This window comes from Gopherus flavomarginatus, chromosome 9 (assembly GCF_025201925.1).
Source record: "Gopherus flavomarginatus isolate rGopFla2 chromosome 9, rGopFla2.mat.asm, whole genome shotgun sequence".
NCBI classification, from domain to species: Eukaryota; Metazoa; Chordata; order Testudines; family Testudinidae; genus Gopherus; species Gopherus flavomarginatus.
In genome coordinates this window covers 52,064,245-52,087,060 of record NC_066625.1, presented here as the reverse complement: position 1 = coordinate 52,087,060, position 22,816 = coordinate 52,064,245, and the positions used below count along the sequence as shown (strand labels likewise).

Sequence of the window (22,816 nt, the reverse complement as noted above, 5' to 3'; positions counted from 1 at the left end):
GTCGTCTCTTCTCCAAGCTGAAGAGTTCCAGTTTTATTACTCTCTCCTCATATGGAAGCTGTTCCAGACTCCTAATCATTTTTGTTGCCCTTTTCTGAACCTTTTCCAATTCCAAATATATCTTTTTTGAGATGAGGTGACCACATCTGCACACAGTATTCAAGATGTGGGTGTACCATGGATTTATATAGAAGCAATATATTTTCTGTCTTATTATCTATCCCTTTTTCCTAACGATTCACAACATTCTGTTCGCTTTTTTGACTGCTGCTGCACATTGGGCGGATGTTTTCAGAGAACTATCCACAACGACTCTGAGATCTTTCTTGAGTGGTAACAGCTAATTTAGACCTCATCATTCTACACACAGAGTTGGGATTATGTTTTCCAATGTGCATTACTTTGCATGTATCAACACTGAATTTCATGTGCCATTGTGTTGCCCAGTCACCCAGCTTTGTGAGATTCCTTTGTAACTTTTTGCAGTCTGCTTTGGACTTAACTATCTTGAGTAGTTTTGTGTCATCTGCAAATTTTGTCACCTCGCTGTTTACCCCTTTTTCCAGATCATTTATGTATATGTTGAACAGCACTGGTCCCAGTACAGCTCGCTGTGGGACACCCTTATTTACCTCTCTCCATTGTGAAAACTAACCATGTATTACTACCCTTTGTTTCCTGTCTTTTAACCAGTTACTGATCTGTGAGAGACCATTCCCTCTTAACCCGTGGCAGCTTATTTTGCTTAAGAGCCTTTCGTGAGGGACCTTGTCAAAGGCTTCTGAAAATGTAAGTACACTATTTCTACTGGCTCCCCCTTGTCCACATGCTTGTTGACCCCCTCAAAGAATTCTAGTAGACATGAGAAAACCTTTACAAAAACCATGTTGTTCTTTACTGTAGTTTCAAACAATTTGCCCGGTACTGAAGTTAGGCTTACTGGGCTGTAACTGCCGGGGTCACCTCTGGAGCCATTTTTAAAAACTTGGTGTCATGTTAGCTATCCTCCAATCATCTGGTACAGATACCAATTAAGTGATAGGTTACATACCATGGTTAGCAGTTCAGTAATTTCACATTTGAGTTCCTTTAGAACTCTTGGGTGAATACCATCTGGTCCTGGTGACTTATCATGGTTTAATTTATCAATTTGTTCCAAAACCTCCTCTACTGGCACCTCAATCTGGGAAAGGTCCTCAGTTTTGTTACCTAAAAAGAAAGGCTCAGGTATGGGAATCTCCTTCATATCCTCAGCTGTGAAGACCAATCCAAAGAGAATTAATTTAGTTTCTCCACAAAGGCCTTATCGTCCTTGAGTGCTCCTTTAGATCTTGATCATCCAGGGGCCCCACTGGTTGTTTAGCAGGCTTCCTGCTTCTGATCTACTTAAACATTTTTGCTGTAATTTTTTGAGTCTTTGGCTAACTGTTCTTCAAATTCTTTTTTGGCCTTGCTAATTATATTTTTACAGTTCATTTGCCAGAGTTTATGCTCCTTCCTATTTTCCTCACTAGGATTTAACATCCACTTTTAAAGGATGCCTTTTTGTCTCTCACGGCTTCTTTTACTTTGTAGCTTAGCCATGGTGGTACTTGTTTGGTTCTCTTACTATGTTTTTTAATGTGGGGTATACATTTAAGTTGAGCCTCTATTATGGTGTCTTTAAAAAGTTTCCATGCAGCTAGCAGGGATTTCACTTTTGGCACTGTACCTTTTAATTTCCGTTTGACTAACTTCCTCATTTTTATGTAGTTCCTCTTTCTGAAATTAAATGCTACAGTTTGTGCCACTGTGGTGTTTTCCCCACCACAGGGATGTTAAATCTAATTATACTATGGTCACTATTACCCAAGCAGTTCAGCTACATTCACCTCTTGGACCAGATCCTGTGCTCCCCTTATGACTAAATCAAGGATTGACTCTCCTCTTGTGGGTTCAAGGACTAGCTGCTCCAAGGAGCAATCATTTAAGGTGTCAAGAAACTTTATCTCTGCATCTCATCCCGAGGTGACACATACCCAGTCAATATGAAGATAGTTGAAATCCCCCATTATTATTACGTTTTTTTGTTTTTGTAGCCTTTCTAATCTCCCTGAGCATTTCACAGTCACTATCTCCATCCTGGTCAGGTGGCCAGTAACATATCCCTTATTCAAGCATGGAATTACTATCCATAGAGATACTATGGTACAGTTTGGTTCATTTCAGATTTTTACGTCATTTGACTCTGTGCTTTCTTTCACATATAGTGACACTCCCCCCCCGCGCTGCAGCATGACCTGTTCTGTCCTTCCGATATATTGTGTACCCCGGTATTACTGTGTCCCATTGATTATCCTCATTCCAGCAAGTTTCTGTGATGCCTATTATATCAATAGCCTCATTTAATATGAGGCACTCTAGTTCACCCATCTTATAATTTAGACTTCTAGCATTTGTATATAAGCACATTTGTATATAAGCACTTCTCACTTTTTAGCTGCCTGCCATTACATGATGTAATTGAATGGGACTCTTTCATCTGACTGGTTCTCATCAGATCCTACCCTCTCCTGCAGGGGAGCCAAGCAGCAGGAGAGGTCCAGCCACACTGAACAGCCTGAAAGCAAGAGAGAGGGGAGATATGGCCCCCATGGCCTGGCGGCCCCAGCCAGGCAGCTGCCCCACTGCATTGTGACAAACGCCCTTCCTCCCTCGCCGGACCAGACAGGGGGACACGCTTCAGCTGCTGCAGGGAGGGACCATGGTACGGAGGATATGGAAGGGAAGCAGTGCCCTGGCTATCTGTGTCCAAAGCCCTCCGCCCACCACTCCACCCTCTGCCAGCATCTTGCTGCCCTCAGTGTGTCCCCGGGCAGCAGCGTTTACCTGTCTGTACCAGAGGACGGGGTCGACGTCTGCCTGCCTGCTGCACTCCGTGCCTGCTTTGGACTCCGCCGCCTCCTTCCCCAGGTGACTGGCCTCGGCCAGCTTCACCTTAAGTCCCTCAGCTGCCTGGCTGGGGAGCTTGGAGGAGTCCTCCAGCTTGGGGATGATCACTGACTTGGCCATATCAGCAGCTCCCGGCTCCTTGGCCTTGCTCATCCCTGATTTCACCAGGTCCGTGAGGCTAGGGGCTTTGGTGAGCGTGGGAGGGACGGACGGCTTCTGCTTCCAGTCCTCCTTGAGGGCCACCTCCCTCTCCTTCAGGCCCAGCTCTGCTTTCTTTTCCAGCCCACGGGGCTGTTGCTGCTCCAGGCTCTGCCTTTGCTTCTGCTGCTCCTCGTACTGCTGCCGGTAGACTGGGCTGGTGCTCAGCAGGTGGGCATGGTAACTTTGCTCGCTGTAGCCGTAGGGGGGCACGTAGGCGTACTGGTTATAGTAGAGGGACTGCATGTACATGTTGGGGCGCTGCTGGATGACCGAAGGCTGCTGGCTGGAGCTGCTGAGCTCCACCTTCTTCTCCTCGCAGCCTTCACTCTTCACCTTCACCTCGGGGCTCTCTTGCTCCTCGTCCTTCTTCATCTTCAAGGGCTGGCTCTCCACAGCAGCCTGGCTGCTAGGGTTCATGGGCCCAGGGCTTGACTGTGGGTAGCCCGGGGAGTAATATGCTTCAAAGCCTTGGTAGTAGGGGGAGTCCTTGCTCTGCGCCTGGGGAGGGAAAAGCGCTTTCTTTGCGCCTTCCTTGACCAGCTGCTCTGGGTCCTTGGCCTTCATGCTCTCCAGCTTGCCCTCCCCATCCTCCCCCGCATCCGAGATGTCCGAATAGGCCGGGCTATTGGTTTTCACCGAGCCTGCCTCCGCCCCGTTCTGGGTAACCACGTGCAGCGGGGTCATGGGCTGAGCTGGGGTGGCAGCAGCATTCTCCAGCCTGCTGGCCCCCCCGATGGACGGGCTTGGCGCGTTGTCCGTGAAGCTGTAGATCTTATCCGCCTCGGCCTTGATGCTGGCGAGCCGGCTCTGGTGCGGGTCAGACGAACCATTCAGGAGACCTTCCCCTTTGGTCCCAAGCTCCCCCGATTCCCCTCGGAAGGGACTTTTGCCCTCCTCTGCTCTGCAGACTTTCCCAGGAGTTAGGGGGTTTTCGACCTCTTTGGACTCCTTCTTCTTCTTATCCTTCTTCTTCTTGTCCTTGGAAGGGGTCAGGGCGGGGTTGACCGTGAAGGGCTCCCCCATAACCGTGGGCTTTGGCTGGATGGGCTTGAGCTGGGGGCTGCTGGGCATGGCCTGGACAACGGTGGCGGTCAAGGCGGCAGAAGAGCCAGGGCTGGCTGTAGTGAAGGTGGCCGTCTGGAAGGTGTAGATCTGCTGTGGGGGAATAGCGGGAGCAATGGGTCTGGCGGACTTTAAGCTTTTGGAAGGGAGCTTGTCAGGCTTAGCACCAGCTGGTTTCTTGCACTTCTCCTTGTCAAGGCATCTCTTCTCTAGTGCGTCAAAACCATCGTTGCTCGTCTCGTCCACCACCGAGGGGCCGTCTTCGGAGCCATCATTGGACAGGGCTCCGGGGTCCATGTCGCCTTCCCCGCCCAGCTTCTTCTTGCAGGGGGCCTTGGTGCTGAACTTGCCGGATGAGGAGGGACTGTGAGGCTCCAGCAGCCGCACCTTGGGTGTGGCCGATCGGGCTGGCGAGAGGGAGCCCTTCTGGGAGCCGTTGCAGCTGCTGACATCGGCGTGAAGGGGCAGCTCCTCGCCACACTCACTGTCCCCGTCCGCCTCTGGCTTGCTGTCATCATCCGTGTGTGCGTGGGCCTGGTGGTACTTCAGCCCGTTAATGTGCTTGTACTTCTTGTTACAGTTGGGGTGAGGGCAGTCGATGAGGATGGGGGAGGGGCAGTTCCTGTCCAGGCCTACAGGCTCCACCTTGACCCCAGCCGGGGGCGCGGCCGCTGAGCCCATCGAGTTGGTGCGGATGCGCTTGCTGCCCTTGGAGTCCTCCGAGCTGGAGTTGAGCTCCATGTCGGAAAGGGGCTTGCTTTTCCGCTTGGTCACTGAGGAGGGGCTGGCTTTCACATCCTCGGCAGTGCTGCTGGGTGGGGGGCGGTGATCTGAGGAGGTCTGGCTCCCCCGGCGCCCTTTGCTGCTGGCCCCTGCCCGCGTCTTGCTGCTGTTGCTGGTCCCTTTGCTGTCCGAGGCAGCGGCCGCCTCGTTCACCGGCGTGTTGCTATTGGGGCGCATGCGCTTGCCTCTGCCCCGGCCATTCCGCATCTCCAGGTCGCTGGTGGGAGAGTCGCAGAACCTGGGGAGGAAACAATCCATGCTCAGGACCAGCCAGAGCTTGGGATGCAGGCCAATGCACAGGCACACCAGTGCCCTGGCCAGAGTGGGAGGGGCACCCTGTGTAAGGAGCTCGGTCTCTGCTCAGCGCAGTCACCCCGGAGCACTAGGGGCTCCTCCCGCACCCCACAACACCCCACGCTCCCTGGGAAGGAGGCTTACAGTACATGGGTGGAGGGAGCTGAGATGACCTGCGTGTGGCTGTTGCCCTCAACGGGCTACCGGCTCCCACTCCTGGGGTCTGCAGTACAAACAGCACCAGCAAGGAGAGCTTGGGAGCAGCCCAGGGGGACTGGAGATGCCTGGCATTAGACAGACACACATGGGCCATGTGGCACCAGACAATCACTTGGCTCAGAGAGGGAGCAATGGATCGGGAAGGAAACCAGGTGGGAAATGGAAGGACACTCCCATTTACTGACCCCCACCGAGGACAGTCAGATACAGCTGACTCTAAGGCCTGTCAATGCCCCCACAAGCCCAAGGCAACATGGGCACTGGTGGGTGACAAGAGATGCTCTAAGAACGATGCCCAGCTGAGCACTGCCCATCCCGGCTGTCCTGGCCTGGTCTAGCTGAGCCGGAGACCCCTCTGCTGACAGATGGGCCCCGGCCCTCACACACCTGGCGGTCTGTCCTCAGCTCTTCCACTCAGGCCATCAAGGCTGGAAGTCCAGAGCAGGGAGGCCAGGCAGTGAATGAGGACCTGGGCGCTTGGGAAAACCCTTGGCTCCCAGCCCCCTGCTGAGAGACATTACCTACCATCCTGTCTCCCCCACACACCCAGTGGGTCTATGGGGGGAAAAGCAACCCCCAGAGCCTGCCTCTGTGCTTTCCCCAAAATGGCTAGTGGGGAGCTGCAGCCAGCCAGCAGAGTTCTGCTGCTGATATCACAGAGCACTTCCAGGGGGGCAGGTGTGTGTGTCAGGCTACCCTGCATGTGTGACAGGGGGATGCAGAGGGACGGCTAGCCAGGAACAGGCTGAATGGCTTGAGCCAAGTTTAATGTCAGTGGCCCAGAGACAGCAGAGGAAGCCTCTGTTCTTGTCCCCAGGGTGGTGGCAGTCGTGGGGCTAGCTGAAAGGAGAAGTGCTGGCCCATGCTCTCTGTCAGTTGGCTTGGAGGGGCCTGAGGGCCCTGCAGACTGGCTGGGACGCAGACCCAGACAGCGAGGGCCCTGCCCATGCACACTGCAGCTCCAAAGCCCTTCTGGGGAGCCCAGAGAGATGCGAGGACACTCTACTGTCGAGGGTCCCTGGACCGGCACCTGAGTCTCCCGATGCTTACCTGGGGGGCGCCCAGTCGTGCTGCGTGCAATCCAGCAGCGTACCCACATACGTCTTGTTCCTCCAGGTCACGTTAACCACCAACATACCTGTAAGACAAGGAGATGGGTCACTGTCAGCCCCTCTGGGAACTGGGGCTATACACTGCAGGGGCCGGGGCGAAGAGCTCCACACCCACCACAGGCCTATCTGCGCTCTGGGTGGGAGCTGGGATCAGCACCAAGCCAGGGCCCAGCTCCGCCCCACCCCGTGCCATGGCCAGCACCACAACCCCTGCTGTCCCTGAGGCTGCTCAGTGGCAGTGCGGTGGGCAAGGCGCTGAACCAGGCACCTACTTTGGTGCTCGGGCCCACCCCTGGCTGTTCAGCAGCAGGGAGGGGAGCAGGTGGCCTGCTGGAGAGGGGCTTCAGCTGCACCACCAGTGAAGTTAGCTCAAGGGCCCACCCTTTTCCCTCCCTGCCCTGGAGCTGTGACGGCAAAGCCTAGTGGTCACAGGTGGCTGAGAGCAGAGTTGGGAACACAGGGAGGAGATGACCCCACCAAAGGGGTAGGGCCCCGTAGGGAGGTGGGGCAGGGGACACACACAAAGGGAGCAGGGTCTCATCCTGGGGAGGGAACAGAGCTCAGAGAAGCAATTGGCTCAGCATGAGTGTGGGGGTGGCACAGGAGTACAGTGCAGCTCCTGAGCCTATTGCACCCCTTCCCCCCCCCGCCTTAGGGCCCCACAACTAGGAACACACAGACTTCTCCTCCTCCCACCCGACAGACCACACCAGAGCCCTAAGCAGGTCGGTGCCACTGTCGTGCAGCCCAAGGGGTTCACATGCCATCTTAGCACAACTCCCACCATATACAGGGTGCTTCTGAAAGCCCCAGCTTCCAGAGTCATAGGAATACCCAAGAATCTCAGCAGGCTAGCCCTGTGGCAGGGGAGGAAAGCTGGGAAGTGACCCCCTAATAGCTTAGACACCAGAAGGCAAAGAGGAAGACCCAACATGTGTTATTCTTAAACATCTCCTAGTTGTTGATTTCTCGGGGCTGGCAACACCATGTGAGGTTTGGGGACTGAAAGGAAGAGGGATATTGTGAACAGCTGGTGAACGCAGAGTCTTCTGGCCACTAGGTGTCATGCTCTGCCACAGAATTCAGCAGAGGACCAGCTTCCCATCCTTAGCTGCAGTTCATTGTGTGCCCTGGGCTGCCCCTAAATCTGGCCAGGCCAGCAGTGCTGGCTGGACTGAGCCCATCACATGGGCACAGTGTGATCACACTGGCCACAGAAGGTTTTCATGAGCCCTTCTGTTCCAAAGGCAGTCGAAGCAGGGAAGCCCCAACAAGGCAAGAAGTGAAGCAAAGTGACTGGGTGACAGCCCTACACCCCTGGGCTGCCTGGCCCCAGCCCCAGAAGGACTCTCCAGCTATAAAATGGAGATATCTACTTCACAGGATTACAGGGAGGCTTAAACACTAGAAAGCACTCAGCCCCCCTTGGCTGAAAGGGGCTGCAGAAGGTAGGGCGACCAGAGAGCAAGTGTGAAAAATCGGGGTGGGTGCCTATATAAAAGACAAAACCCCGAATATCGGGACTGTCCCTATAAAATTGGGACATCTGGTCACCCTAGAAGAAGACAGTGTAGAGTCAGCAGGAGAAGGAAATACTGTGGGATGCAAGAGCTGCCCAGCCTTGCTGCAGGTAGCCAGCACTCCGCTCAGGGTATGTCTACATCTACAATTTTGCAGCGCTGGTTGTTACAGCTGTATTAGTACAGCTGTATAGGGCCAGCGCTGCAGAGTGGCCACACTTACAGCAACCAGCGCTGCAAGTGGTGTTAGATGTGGCCACACTGCAGCGCTGTTGGGCGGCTTCAAGGGGGGTTCGGGGAACGCGAAAGCAAACCGCGGGGAAGCAGGTCACCTTCCCCGGTTTGCTCCAGTGTTCCCCGAACCCCCCTCCCCCCGCAAGCAGGTCTCCTTCCCCGCGGTTTGCTCTCGCGTTCCCCAAACCCCCGTGCAAGCAGGTCTCCTTCCCCGCGGTTTGCTCTCGCGTTCCCCAAACCCCCCTGCAAACCGCGGGGAAGGAGACCTGCTTGCACGGGGGTTCAGGGAACGCGAGAGCACACCGCGGGGAAGGAGACCTGCTTGCGGGGAGGGGGTTCGAGGAACGTGAGAGCAAACCGCGGGGAAGGAGACCTGCTTGCGGGGAGGGGGTTCGAGGAACGTGAGAGCAAACCGCGGGGAAGGAGACCTGCTTGCGGGGAGGGGGTTCGGGGAACGCGAGAGCAAACCGCGGGGAAGGAGACCCGCTTGGGGGGGGGGGGGGATTCGGAGAACACCGGAGCAAACCGCGGGGAAGTAGACCTGCTTGCATGGGGGTTCGGGGAACGCGAGAGCAAACCGCGGGGAAGGAGACCCGCTTGGGGGGGGGGGATTCGGAGAACACCGGAGCAAACCGCGGGGAAGTAGACCTGCTTGATTACCAGAGAGGCTTCCTCAGGTATGCTGGGATACCTGCTTATTCCACGGAGGTCAAGAAAAACGCTGGTGAGTGTCTACACCTGATGACCAGCGCTGGATCACTAGCGCTGGATCCTCTACACCCAAGGCTCAACCGGGTGTACGGCCAGCGCTGCAACCAGGGAGTTGCAGCGCTGGTGATGCCCTGCAGATGTGTACACCTCAAAAGTTGCAGCGCTGTAACCCCCTCACCAGCGCTGCAACTTTGTGGTGTAGACAAGGCCTCAGTCATCTTCCAGTCTCTCCTTGCATGCTGCATGGGGCAGCTAGTTTCACTCCCAGCCTGGAGTCTACTCCAGCAATCCCATCGTCTCAGGTCTCTTGTGGCCAGCGGGCTGTACGTCCATCCATAAGAAAGCAATTACACTACATAATCTCGGGCCATTAGCAGAGAGAACTCAAGTGGATATTTCCTCCCAGCAATGGCCTGCTCCGATTACTGCATAACTAATTTGAACAGGAGCAGAGTCCATTGAACGGAGCGCATTTATCTGCACAAGGTAGAACTTGGGAGATAGAAATCTCATTTACAAGGGCACATGAACGCAGCTAGATATATAGCCACACAGCATCAGAAGATGAATGGAGCTTGGCGAGTCCTGAACAGCTGTGCCTGGAGCACATTTATAAATCTTGGTCTGTATTTCCCTTGCTGTAATGTGCCAGCAGACAGCTGAGAAATACTATGTGACTCAAGGGACACTCACATAGCTGAGACCCAAAACACAGGCTTTATTTTACCTGAGAAAGGAAGGCGCTAAAGCCCTAGTCTAGGAACAGAAAGGGCTCCAGGGCTGGGGGTGCAATAGGAAAAACCATTTTTTAGTTTTCTTTCAAACCTTTCCCGCATCACGCTGGCAACACAAGCAGCAGCAGGTGGAGGAAAGATCTGCATAAAGGACTCAAGTTCAGTGACTGCCATCAATTTCTGCGTGACCCCTCTGACCCTCGCCCATCAAACGGAGAGGGGACCTCCCCACCTCCCAGGAGAATTGCCAGTGCGTGCTGCTTAGCCAGTGAGGCACTTTGATACTAGAAAGATGTGACCCAGGGAAAAGCCTATAAACCAGACAAACAGCACAACGCTAACACAGGGTGTCATGGAGTTGGGGGAGACAAGGCCCTGTTCCCCCAGCTTCCTGCAATTCACCATGACTCTCAGTCAGCCAGTAAAACAGAAGGTTTATTTAGATGACAGGAACACAGTCCAAGACAGGTCTTGCTGATACAGACAACAGGCCCCCCTGTAGTTCGGTCCATCTGGGGGCCCTGGGGAGGCCACAGCCCTGTTGAGGCCACAGCCCTGTTGGTCAGGCTTGCCCTCTCCATTTCCCAGTCAGCTCCAAACTGAAATTCTCTCCAGCTGTCAGCATCCCCAGGCCTCTGTGTCCTTTGTCCAGTTTCCCGGGCAGAGGTATTACCTGGCCTTCAACCCCCCTCCTGGGTTCTCATGTTACATGCTCAGGTATGCTCCCTTCCCCAATGCAGGCCATACCAGCAAAACTCCTCTGCAACCTTCCCAGGTTAATACTCCCCACTCAGCATTCAAATAACACATCAAGAACATTCCCAATTCGTCACACAGGGGTTCTCCACCTGAGGCCTAAAACTGCCCTGCCTTGCCCATCTTGATCATTGGAAGGGGGATCCACGCTCGATGGAAAAGGGGGGATGTTAGGGGGTCCCTCAATGTTCAAAGCCACCCTAGTGAGGTCTGAGAATAATGCAGTGAAACTGCTTAGAAAGAGGGAGTGAAACTGCCCACCTGAGTTTCCCAGCCCCGTGGCCAAATGCAAGAGTAAAGTGTGTAAGTGGGGAACTGCACATAGGAAGCACATGTTCTCTCCATGTTCATTATCAAGGTCTTGGGCAAGTGGCCCAAGGACAGAGATTAGAACCATCATCTTCAGCCTCTCACTGGCCCCTAACCTGTTCATTGTTACAGGCTTATGACAAGGAACATTTCAGTGCATGATTTCAACCCCTGGCCCCTTTGTGAGCAGAGAGCCTCAGCACAGCTGCATGGAACTGTTACCCCCCAAGCACAGGGGGAGGGACAGAGGCCGGGCAAAGAGCCTGGGGCCTACATCCCATAGGCATCCCCTTTACCACAGTCAGCGTGAGGAGACTCAGAGGGAGTCCTGCTTTCAGTCCCCTCGGGGCCCGGGTGACACAGCTCCCGATGGCATGTTAACAGGCCCTTCATGACATCGGCAGTGTCTTCAGAGAGTGGAGGCAGCTGGCGGTAGGGCTGCAGGGGAATGACCTCTAGCGCTGTCACAGTTACAGGGATCCCCTTTTGCTGGTCTGGAATTCAGGGGCGTGGTCACAGACCCTGCCCCAGCTCATTGCAGCCTTCCAGCTCTCCTCTCATCAGCCGGGGAACTGAACGCCCCTTTGAGCCAGGATCAGCTACTCTCCGCCTCCCACCCAAGAGGTCCCTAAGAAGGAGCCAGTATTCAGCACACACCAGCTCAAGAGCTCTTTGAAGAAAACATGTCCCTTACGGCCTAAGTACTGGCTTCCTGCTCCGCTCTCCTGTGGAACATCAGAAGTTAATTGTGTGACAAGACGCCAGGGGCTCCTCATATCCCTGCGCTGGCTGGCATGTGGATTAGGAAGGACGTTCTGGCAGCTTTCCCGCTGCCATGATCACAGGGGAGAGATGAGAGCTGAAGGAAGCCAGAAGCGGCTGCAACCACCCCTTTTCCCTCCACAAAGACACCCTCGCGGAGGGCTACCATTAACCCTTCTTTCACACACTGCCCTACGTTTAATCCATGGTACCCAGCTGCACAAAACTCACCCTACTCCAGTGGCAACGAGCTAGGACAATGTAAACCCCAGGGATGGCTCGTTAGCAGCTTTATGCTGAGCCAGTGCCATCAATCCCGCCCTGCCTTCCACAGCAACTCACAGCACAGCCATGGCAAAGCGCCGCTGAGGTACTTCGTTAGATCCCCTCGAGCCAGCAGATAACGAGGGCAGCGTTCCTGGGGCCCCATGGGGCAGCCTGATTGCAGTGTGAGACTAGTGTGCCTCCAGCCATCACAGCTTTCAATTGCCCTCCCCTGGGCGTTAACAACTCCAGGGCAAGGCTCAGCAAAGGCAGGATGCAGCCCCACATGTCGCCATCCACCATGGGATGAGGGCAACAGCAGCCGGGGAACAATTCCCAGGCACCCCACCCCAGTGGGATGCTGGGGCTCACAGGAGCTCTGTGTTTGTGGGTGTTTCCAGGGGAGATGCCAGTGGGGTGTGGGAATTCCAGACCACCTCCCCTCCCCTTCAGAGTGCCTGGAGTGGGCCCAGTCTGGGGGGGGGGAAAGGGGAGAATCAGCCCCATAAGAGCAGCTCAGAGGGAAGCCAGTGCAGGGGCCCAGGCCACGAGTACTAACACAGTACTCCCTGCGCACTGGTGCAGGAGGAACGGTGTTTGAGGAGGGGTACAGAACACAGCCCTCCCACCATTGGCTCCTGGACATGGAGGGTAGGTTCAAGCGATACCCCGGGAAAGCAGCAGAACAAGACCAGCCCAACAGTGTAGTCCCTACTCGGGGGGTAGGTGCTCCTTTCACTGATCAGACTCTGGGCTCAGAGGCAGCCTCCTCCTGCATGGGGTGGGAGGGAGTGGATGAAGGTCTGCTGGGGCCCCACAGCACAGGCCTCGTGGAGCAGAGACCAAGTGGTGATTCCCTCCTGCAGAGAGCAGCAAGTCTTGGGCAGGCAGGGACCTACCCCTGGCTCAGAGTAGGGTACCCTCCCCAGCATACATCCTGACCTGGGTGGGGGGTGTTGGGACACTCTCTTGCTCTGACAACGGGAGGAACTGGCTACAGGCCTCCAGCTTGTTCCTTTGCTTCAAGGGCAGGTGGCCAGGGCAAGCCGTGGAGCCAGCAAGGCCAATCCAAAAGTAGCGAGTGCAGGGGGTGGCTCCTCTCCGGGAACCCCCTCTAGCGTCCCCCAGAGACCAGCATGGGTCACTGCTCATGCACTAACAGCACACAGCACAGTGGAGCTGCGTCAACGCAATGGAGAGCAACAGTGACGCACACAACCATGCAGGCAGGAGGTTTGGGCCTGTCCTGGACATGACACTGGCCTTGGGGAATGGAGCTATTCTGCTCTGGGTAGCTCACACAGGCTGTACCGTGCCTCTCCCCCTCCACCACTGGGGCTCCAGTTTCATCCCACCTCGGGGCCCTGTGCTCCCGCTTCCTGGCTCTCCCCTTTGATTTGTCCACCTTGTTCTCAGAATCTCACTGCCTGTCTTATATATGGAGATATACCTGTCTCATAGAACTGGAAGGGACCCCAAAGGGTCATCAAATCCAGATCCCTGCCTTCACTAGCAGGACCAAGTACTGATTTTTGCCCCAGATCCCTCAGTGGCCCCCTCAAGGATTGAACTCACAACCCTGGGTTTAGCAGGCCCATGCTCAAACCACTGAGCTATCCCTTCCCCCTCTCTATCCCTTCTCCTCTTCCTGAGATCACAAAACCACTCCCTGGAATGAACACCGCCAGCCAGTCTGGTTGTCATGGCACCATTTCACCCTACTCCAGTCACCCAGTGCTGCTGGCTGCTGCTGCTCCCACCTCCCGCACGCTATGCTGCTTTCTTTTTGTCCTGTCTGCCCCACTCCTCACACTCTTTCCACACCCTGGACCACACCATTTTTAGCATGAACTAGAGCAGTGGTCCCCAACCACCTGCCAGGATGAGCCACAGAGGACCGTGGCGGCAGACAAGCATCCACCGAAATTCCGCCGACAAGCGGCAAAGTCAACAGACGTTGCCGCTGAAATTCTGCCAACAAGTGGCGTCATCCAGAGGCGTCACCACCAAAATGCCGCAAAAAATTGGCAGCATTTTGATGGCGACGCCTCTGGATGATGCAGCTTGTTGGCGGCATTTCAGCAGATGTTCGTCTGCCAGCCAGTACATGGGCTCACTCAGACGCCCCAACGGGCGCCATGCTGCCCACAGACACTGCGTTGGGGACCCCTGAACTAGAGCCATCTGCAGAGCTGCTCCAGGCTGAGGCCAGAGTCCTCGGAGAGCCTCATGCAATTCAAGGGGCTTTCCCTGGGGATGACTGGACCAGAGGAGCAGAGCTGCCCCCTCGCAGCACTGAAGGTGCTCCGCACAGCCCAGGGATGAAAGCACCCCTCTCATTCAGTGGGAGAGCTGCCAGCTCTTTGTGGACAGGCGCAGCAGTGAGGCCTCATTGCTGATCAAGCGAGTAGGGGTTCAGTCTCTGCAGGAGACAGGGACAGTGTAACGCTGTGTTTCAGGACAGCCATTTGTTCACCCATACTGATGGAGACCTGGCCACAGCTGCAAGGAAAATGAACTCACAGAGATGTTGCTTTGGTTTCCTAGTACCTCCCCTATATAGGGGACGTAAGCTACACCTGAGTGCGTTTGCGAGTGGAATAAGGCCAGCACTGCATTCCCCGCCCCAATCCCAAGCAAGGACATAGAGTAGGTCACAAGACCAGCGAACCTGGCTGCTGGCTAGTCTGTATGTGCTCCCCTCCTGCACAGCAGTTGGGGAGCATAGGCGACAAGGGGTCTATGGTAACCCAAAGCCCTCCCAGCTTTTTGGCGGAGAACTGCAGCAAAGAGCGATGAAGCTGTTCTCCTTTGCCCCACTGCACGCCCCTCTCCACACAACAGGCTCCCCAGGCCTAGGCTGGGCGCAGAGCAGCCACTGCACATGCTTGTGCAGTCAGTGCCTCCCCACCACGTACCTGGGCACAGCCCCTTGGCTCTCTGTCCTCAGAAGTGGCTGCATCCCCTTCCCCACTTCTACCCAGCCTTTCTCACGCTCCAGGAGGCAATGTCAAGTCAGGCTGACGGCATCTCAAGTGGGTTCCAATTCATGACTCTGCCTCCTCTTTACTCCAGATCAGTGCTCTTCTGTGGACTCCAGGACAAGAAGCCCGTGAGGCCAGGCAAAGAACAGAAGGTAAAGGATGTGTGGTCACTGAGTCAGAGTCTACTTTCAGGTATCAGAGGGGTAGCCGTGTTAGTCTAGATCTGTAAAAGCAGCAAAGAATCCTGTGGCACCTTACAGACTAACAGATGTTTTGGAGCATGAGCTTTCATGGGTGCATGCATCCGACGAAGTGGGTATTCACCCACGAAAGCTCATGCTCCAAAACGTCTGTTAGTCTATAAGGTGCCACAGGATTCTTTGCTGAGTCTACATTCAGTGGCAGCTGCCCTCCAGGCTGCTGTTCCTTAGCACCACAGGGATGGCTGCATCACACCTGAATTACTGAGGATGTTCATGTTTTCACAGGCATCTATTTGACATCTGTTCTCCTCTCCCTGAGGTCACAAAACCACTCTCTAGAATGAAACACCAGCCAAAGACATCTTCCTTAAAGTGTTCAGAGCTTACAGAGCTGGGGTTCCCAGATGCTAAGTGCTAATGCTGGTGCCAGGGGAGGGGAGGGTTGTGTCTGGCATGAGAATGAAATGCCAAACAAAGGGAAGTGGAGAGATCCCCGTCTAGGATCTGATTAGAAAATAAGGCACTGATTCTAGGGCAAGCTTCTCCCTGGCGGGAGACAAAAGCAGCAGAAATGACAAGTCTGCAAGAAAAAGTGTAAATGGCAAGTCCCAGGGACAGTAGTGACCCAAAGTGAGCCAGCGATGGCAGGGATGACCAGCTCCAAGTGGTGTAACAACATTTCTCTGCATCTTCCCCAGACCTCATAGAGTGAGTTATCTCCAATCTGCAGCTGGGGAACTGAGGTACAGACAGGGCCAGTGAAATGCTCACGCTCACACAGCGAGGCAGTGGCAGAGCTAGATTTACACTCTCTTCCTGAGTCCCAGTCCTGTGCTCGGACCCAAGCCCAATCTGCCCCCATTGGGGGCACTTCTGAGAAGCATCTCATGACTTTTGGTTTGTGACCTGATAAGGAGGGGCTGTCAGCAGTTTGCATCCTTCCACCCATGCACACCTGCAGCACAGGAGAAACAACCTGCACAAAAGAAATCAGCATGCTGCGGTGCTGGGCACTGTGTACTCAGACCCCGCTCCAGCCCAAAGGCAGGCTACATTTCAGCCCTTGAGGAAGCAACTCATATTTTCTGCTGAGCTGTGTTTTGCATCTACCTCTCTCCAACACAAGTGCTTGTGCACCATGACATCATACTCCCGGTGCCAGCCGGCAGCTCCAGCAGTGCCTGCTCCCCAGGGAGGGAGATATCGTGGAGCTGCCAAACCCAGCAAATCAGGCCTCCTGGAACTTCCATTAAGTTACAGAACAAAAATAGAGCGCTCCTGTGATTCGGCTGTTACATTCCCAACCTGCATCGGCTGGGATCTATTAGCAATGACATCAGAGAGGTTTCCCAGGCAACCCGCACATACACCCGAGAGAGAGCCTCTGAGGTGGCGATCGAAGCAGCAGAACTCACGTTCCACGGGGCATGGTGCCCATATGGCAGGAAAAGCAAAGCACTCACGCTGTGGGGCCCCCCACCAGCACTGGTACATCTCAGGGAAGGCTGGTTTAAGGCCAGCGCTGGCAGCATGACAGACAAAGGGCTGGGCTCTCACCCTCCACCCACAGTGCTCAGAGCATAGTCTGATGAGGCCTGTACTTGTGCCAAAGGTCAGAGCGCAGATCCAGGAGTGCTGCCTGCAGAGCTAACCCATTGCTCTCTCTTGGCCCTGTTCTAGCTTCACTGCTCTGAACTCAGCCCACAAGCAGCTGCTAGGCAGCTAGCAGGGAAGATACCAACCAATGCAGTTAGAGCCACTTACACAAGGGGGCTGGAGGTGCAAAAGTGTGCTTGGGCTTCAGGCTCCTGGCTAGCTCCAGCGTGGTCCCGGCAAAAGAGTCTGATTAACCTGTTCTGTAGGGTATCTCAGTGCAGCCTCCTGCCCAGCTAGGTGCAGCTATGCAGCCAGCTCCACAGAGATGGTCTCTGCTAACAGCCCCTTGTAACACCAACACCTTGTGTAGGAGGCAGGACACCCACTAGCTAGAAGCCTACAGAGCAGCTGTGACGATGCAGGCGCTGTCTGGTAATGAACGTTGCCCCTGGATCGGATGGCAGCATAGGGGGTCTGTATCACATGGGAACAGTTCTGACACTCAAGTGGGCTGAGGGGAGCAGATCCTGCCTACCCAAGGAAAGGGAGAGGAGGCCCGTTCTCATTGAGACTGAGGAGGTGCAGAGCCATCATGGCTCGAGCCTGGCTGGCCCCCGAGGTTTGTGCGAGGTAGGCCAGAGAGAGAACCAAGCAGAGACCCAAAACCCCAGGGGATGTGGACTTGTGACACCAGTGCACACTGGCTCAGTTCTGTTCCTGTAGCCGATCTCCCATAGCTTGTGGGGAAGCAGATTAGACGGTTAAATATGCAGGTTGGTGGGCGGTTGTTTTAAAATCCTTGGGTGTTTGTTTTTTCTCTCTCTCACCGATGCTTTGCTACAACCTAGCAAAATAAAACACCTTTGGTTTCAGCAGGTTGTCGGCCACCATCACTAGTCACAGGTGCCCGAACTCGGCTGGGCCTGCCAGATGTGCACAGTCAGTACAGTCAGGCCCTGGTGTGAGTGGCAGAACCAGAGAGATTCAGACAGGTCTGGGATAGAGGCCAAACACCCAAGGGTACGTTCAGGGAGACCAGAACGGAGCAGAGGTGCAGCTATTCCTGTAACCATGACAGCAGCTCAGAGAGATCAAGGCAATGCCCATGTCCTTGTTGAGCACAGAGGGACAGGGAGTTTACAGGGCAGAATTAAGCAACTGAAGGGCCTTAGGGCTTGTCTACATCAGAAAGTTGCAGCGCTGGTGAGGGAGTTACAGCGCTGCAACTTAGGAGGTGTACACATCTGCAGGGCACCACCAGCGCTGCAACTCCCTGTTTGCAGCGCTGGCCGTACTCCCGTTTTGTCTCGGGTGTAGAGGATCCAGCGCTGGTGATCCAGCGCTGGTAATCAAATATAGACACTTACCAGCGCTTTTCTTGACCTCCGTGGAATAAGCAGGTATCCCAGCATACCTGAGGAAGCCTCTGGTAATCAAGCTGGTCTCCTTCCCCGGTTTGCTCTCGCGTTCCCCGAACCCCGAGCAAGCAGGTCTCCTTCCCTGCGGTTTGCTGGGTGGTTCCGGGAACGCGAGAGCAAACCGGGAAAGGAGACCAGCTTCGCCGCGGTTTGCTCTCGCGTTCCCCGAGCAAGCAGGTCTCCTTCCCTGCGGTTTGCAGGGTGGTTCCGGGAAACGCGAGAGCAAACCGCGGCGAAGCTGGTCTCCTTCCCCGGTTTGCTCTCGCGTTCCCCGAACCCCCGAGCAAGCAGGTCTCCTTCCCCGCGGTTTGCTGGGTGGTTCGGGAACGCGAGAGCAAACCGGGAAAGGAGACCAGCTTCGCCGCGGTTTGCTCTCGCGTTCCCCGAACCACCCTGCAAACCGCAGGGAAGGAGACCTGCTTGCTCGGGGTTCGGGGAACGAGAGAGCAAACCGGGAAAGGAGACCAGCTTCGCCGCGGTTTGCTCTCGCGTTCCCCGAACCTCCCTTGAAGCCGCCCAACAGCGCTGCAGTGTGGCCACATCTAACACCACTTGCAGCGCTGGTTGCTGTAAGTGTGGCCACTCTGCAGCGCTGGCCCTATACAGCTGTACTAATACAGCTGTAACAACCAGCGCTGCAAAATTTTAGATGTAGACATGGCCTTAGAGCGAGTGACATCCTGTGTGCAGTAGAGATGGGCCTGACTCAAGCAATGGGAGAGGAGACAGGAGATGGAGGCAGGGGCAGAGGGTGCGGGGGCAGGACCTGGTGGGAAGTGAGGGCAGAGCACCGGGTGAGATGGCTGATGAGTGGAGGAGGCCAGGGGTGAGTCAGGAGAGAAGAGAGATGGGGAGAATACCTACAGCACACAGCTGCTGCCCATTTGGCAAGGTGGAAGCTGGCACCACTTGCCTTTTTTTCCTGGGATCTATATGCAGGGGCCCCATCAGCATGGCCTGCATTTAACAAGCCAGGTGCAGAGCCCTCTCCCCGCAGGGTTGGTCAGGGGAGGCAGTGCAGATGAAGAGAGGCAGCAGCTTGGTTTATAAGCCTAGAAGAAAGCGCGCTAATTAGAGCTGGGCTCCAGCACCCAGCGAGACAAGCACTGACAGCTGAAGTTGCCTCAATGCCCGCCTGGAAAATTGTTCCATTTGCCTGCAATGATCTTTGAGAGCAGAACTGATCTCTAGTCACCTGAGTCTGCGCTTGGGGTTGCAAATTTCTGGGTGTGAGATGACAGTGATGGATCAGCCCCTGGGGGACGGCTCTCACTTAGCACAGTTATCATTTCACAGCTTGCAAACAGCAACTGTCTGAACGGGCCCATGGCTTTGAGAGCTGGCTGGACCAGGACCAGAGGGAGCGGGTCCTGAGTTCATCTTCATTCAGGGGCTAGCTGCTTGGCTTCTGTTATTTCCAGTTTTGCTCCACGTCTCAGGACATGGAAGTGTCTGAATGGGAAGGGGAAAGGAGAAATCAACAGCCTCAGTCCTGCCTGCTTGCAGAAGCCTTCACCCCCAGAACTTCCCCTGAACTCCAGGACCAAGGGCCTGCGGCAGGATGTGCAGGTGCACAGATTAAATACACCCTCCCAAGGGATTTGGTCCGAGGCAGTGTGGTCCAGGAGCGAGCCCAGATTGTCACGGTGACTAGAACCACTCTCCATCTCTGTGTCAGAGGATGGAGGGGGATTTCTAAGTAAGATCAGTACAGAATGAAGCAAGTACAGGATTCATCATCAGTTGACCCAGAAAAAAAACAAATCTTGTGATTCTCCAGAAAGCCATGTAACCCAAACCAACCCGCATTATTTCACACATACAAACACAGGTGACCCGTCTGCAGCCTGGCCCCACAGTACAGTCTCCGCAAGTTTAGGAATGTCTGTAAAACCCTTCCAGAGAAAGCTGTCCAGGCATCCTGTGCTACTGCATCTATTAGCCTCTCTAGAGAGACACTGCTGCCAGCTGAGAGCATCTGGCAGCCCAGGCTGGCATCTGGGTATGAGATCAGGGGCCTAGGAAATAGCAGAGCACCCTATAATACATGTGTGAAGACATACACCCCACTTAAGTAGGAGCCCCCTAGGGCACTGGATTCCAACTCAAGAGTCCTGGGTTCTGTGCCATCTCTGCCATGGCTGACTGGGTGAGCCGGTGACCGCCCCTTCCTCTCTGCACCTCCATCCTCTCCTGCCCATTGCATACAGTGTCTATTCAGGGTGTGAGCTCTTTGGGGCAGCCCTGTCCCTTACTCCAGGTTTGCACAGTGCCCAGCACAACGGGCCTGGAGCTCAGCTGGGGCCTTGGTGCCACTGTATCACCACTAACAAACAGGAAAGTCCTCACCCCACCTCGGTCACAGGCTGATGTGCTCTGCCCATCCCAAAAAACATGACACACACCCAGGTGGCCACACCCTCAGCAGTAACCAGAACCAGGAGGAAGGAGCAAGGCCAGCACTCAGGACCTGCAAACGCCCAGAGAGGAGAGCAAGAGACCCCACAACAGCGATAACCCAGCACAGCCGGCCTCTTATCGAACCCACCAGGTTTGAAACCCAAGTTCAAACCCACCCCTCTAGAGCCCTTCTAGCCCCTCACCCTGCCTGGAGAAACAGCTTAGGCCAGGTCCTCACTGGCACCTTTGCTGGGACAGCAATGCTGGTTAAGGGTGCAATTTTTACACAGGCGAAAGCCCTTGTGTAGACGCAGCAAAGCAAGGCTGGTGAGGGAATAGGCGTGAGCTGCCCCTGCAGAGCACTCTGTCACATACCCAGCCCTGCATGACCCAGAGCACTGCTTTGCTGCGTCTGCCCTAGGAGGGTGTGCCGGGAGAGCTGCACTTGTACCTCTGCACCAGCAGGAAAGCGAGGCCTTAGAGCTCCAGGGGGATCACAACCCCAAAGCACCAGTGAGGAGTTCACCGGTGCAGGGCGTTTGGTAGTGCTTCCCGAAGAGCCAGGGAGGGATTTGGGGGGTGGGGGGATGTCAATTCTGCCAAGCAAAGGGCCAAAGTGATTGTCCCACCCTCCAGAGCAGTCTCCAGTGAATATACCCAGCTACGAGAGCATCACTTGGTTGGATCAGGCTCCCAAGCCTTCTCTCTGTAAATCAGGGCTGTATGCAGCAGAGTGGGCATGTAATTGGCGGGGGGGGGGGGGGGGATGAATAGCTTCGGTTACCCCCAGGCAAGCAGAAACAGGACACCCCGATGGCAGGGCCTGGTGCCCAGCAGCACACTTGCAGTGAGGACAGGAGGGCTGCAGAGCAGAACCAGCCCCTTTGCCTCACCTGGAGGTTCCCATAGCCAAAGCCAGCGCCTCGTGCTGACTCCCTCACCAAGCTGCCCCAGCCCACCGCAGACACACTCAAAGCACCCCGGCTTTCAGCGAGGACGAGGAGCCATCGGGATGCGCTGCCAGACTTATGAGCTTTATCAGGAAGCAGGGGGCCCCACAATCTGAGGGGGATGGGGCTGGGATCAGTGGCGCCCCCTACGGTGGGACAAAAGTCACCTGCCCACAGCACGGGAACCATCAGGGCCCCTTCTGGAGGGCCAGGCCTGCTGCTGAGGAGAAGTTGTTGCTGCGAGTGACTGCAACTGTCACTTTCGCTGTCTCCGGGCTGGGCTGAGGGAAACCACAGGGCTGCCTTCTACGAGGCCTGCACAGATGGGGCTGCGAGTGGAGCCAAGCCTGGCCCCAAAGTCACAAACCAAACTCTCACCTACCCTGCCTGGACCAGAGCAGAGCATGCCTGGCCCTCCCACCTACCCAATTCAGAGCCCTGACTCCCAGTGTGAGTCCCCGGGAGAGAAAGAAGCCTGGAGCTGACGTGGTGCCCAGCATCAGCCATTTTGCAATCGAGACCGGCTGTTTTACTAAGCGATCTGCCCTAGCGATTACTGCAGGGCAGGTCTCTGGCCTGTGCTGTGCTGAGCGCAGTGCTCCCATCTGGTCTTGGGAACTAGGAAAAGGGAGACAGCTACAAGGGGGTGAAGAGACGTGTCCAGGGTCATAGTGAATCTGTAGTCCAGACTCAGCCTTCTGCTCTAACCACTAGGTAATACCACCTGGCAGGAACAAATCCCTTATCCTCAGGGTGTGAGAGGAAGGAATTCGAGCTCCTTCCCCCATTAGCCATAGTCAGAGGCATATGGCGGGGAGGGAGAACATTCAAGCTCAAGGAGAGGATGGGAAGGCTTGTGGTTCAGGTACTGAGTGGGGTCCCAGGAATCTGGGTTCAAACCCTGCTTTGCCACAGACTTCCCCATAGTGGGCCATGGCAATCCACAACCAGCCCACCTCACCCCCCAAGCCAAAGCTCCCATCTGGAAAGGGAGATAAGGTTCTCTCCTTCCCTGTCTGCATGTGAGCTCCCTGAAGCCAGGACCTAGCCTGGGAAGGGGTGGGGGGCACTCCCCAGCCCATTCCTTGGGGTAAGCAACACTGCAGTATGTTGTGATTGTGCAGAACAGGGCCAGAAGGGACCGCTGAGATCTGATCTCCCAGTCTCCCCTCCTGCACAGCACAGGCTAGAAACCTGCTCCACCATAATCCAGAGAGATGATCTTTGAGGAAAAACATCCAGTTTTGATTTAAAAATTGCCAGAGGTGGAGAATCCAAAATGACCACTACTCTGTATTTGTCTCTTTTCAACTTCCTCCCACTGGATGGTGTTAGACCTTTCTCTGTGTCACGGAGTCCCCGGGCGATGCTCT

At 55.3% G+C, this 22,816-nt stretch overlaps 1 protein-coding gene across 2 annotated transcripts in view; it reads right to left on the bottom strand.

The window, feature by feature from the left end:
* The window catches only part of ZNF609 (zinc finger protein 609), a 111,959-nt gene that overhangs the window by 5,730 nt on the left and 83,413 nt on the right, over positions 1 to 22,816 (bottom strand). For both annotated transcript variants that reach the window (XM_050967425.1, XM_050967426.1), the window contains exons 3-4: positions 6,541 to 6,628; positions 2,869 to 5,215 (exon numbers count right to left, since the gene is read on the bottom strand). In XM_050967425.1, the coding sequence (XP_050823382.1) occupies positions 2,869 to 5,215; positions 6,541 to 6,628 (2,435 nt within the window). The remainder of the gene's footprint in view (positions 1 to 2,868; positions 5,216 to 6,540; positions 6,629 to 22,816) is intronic.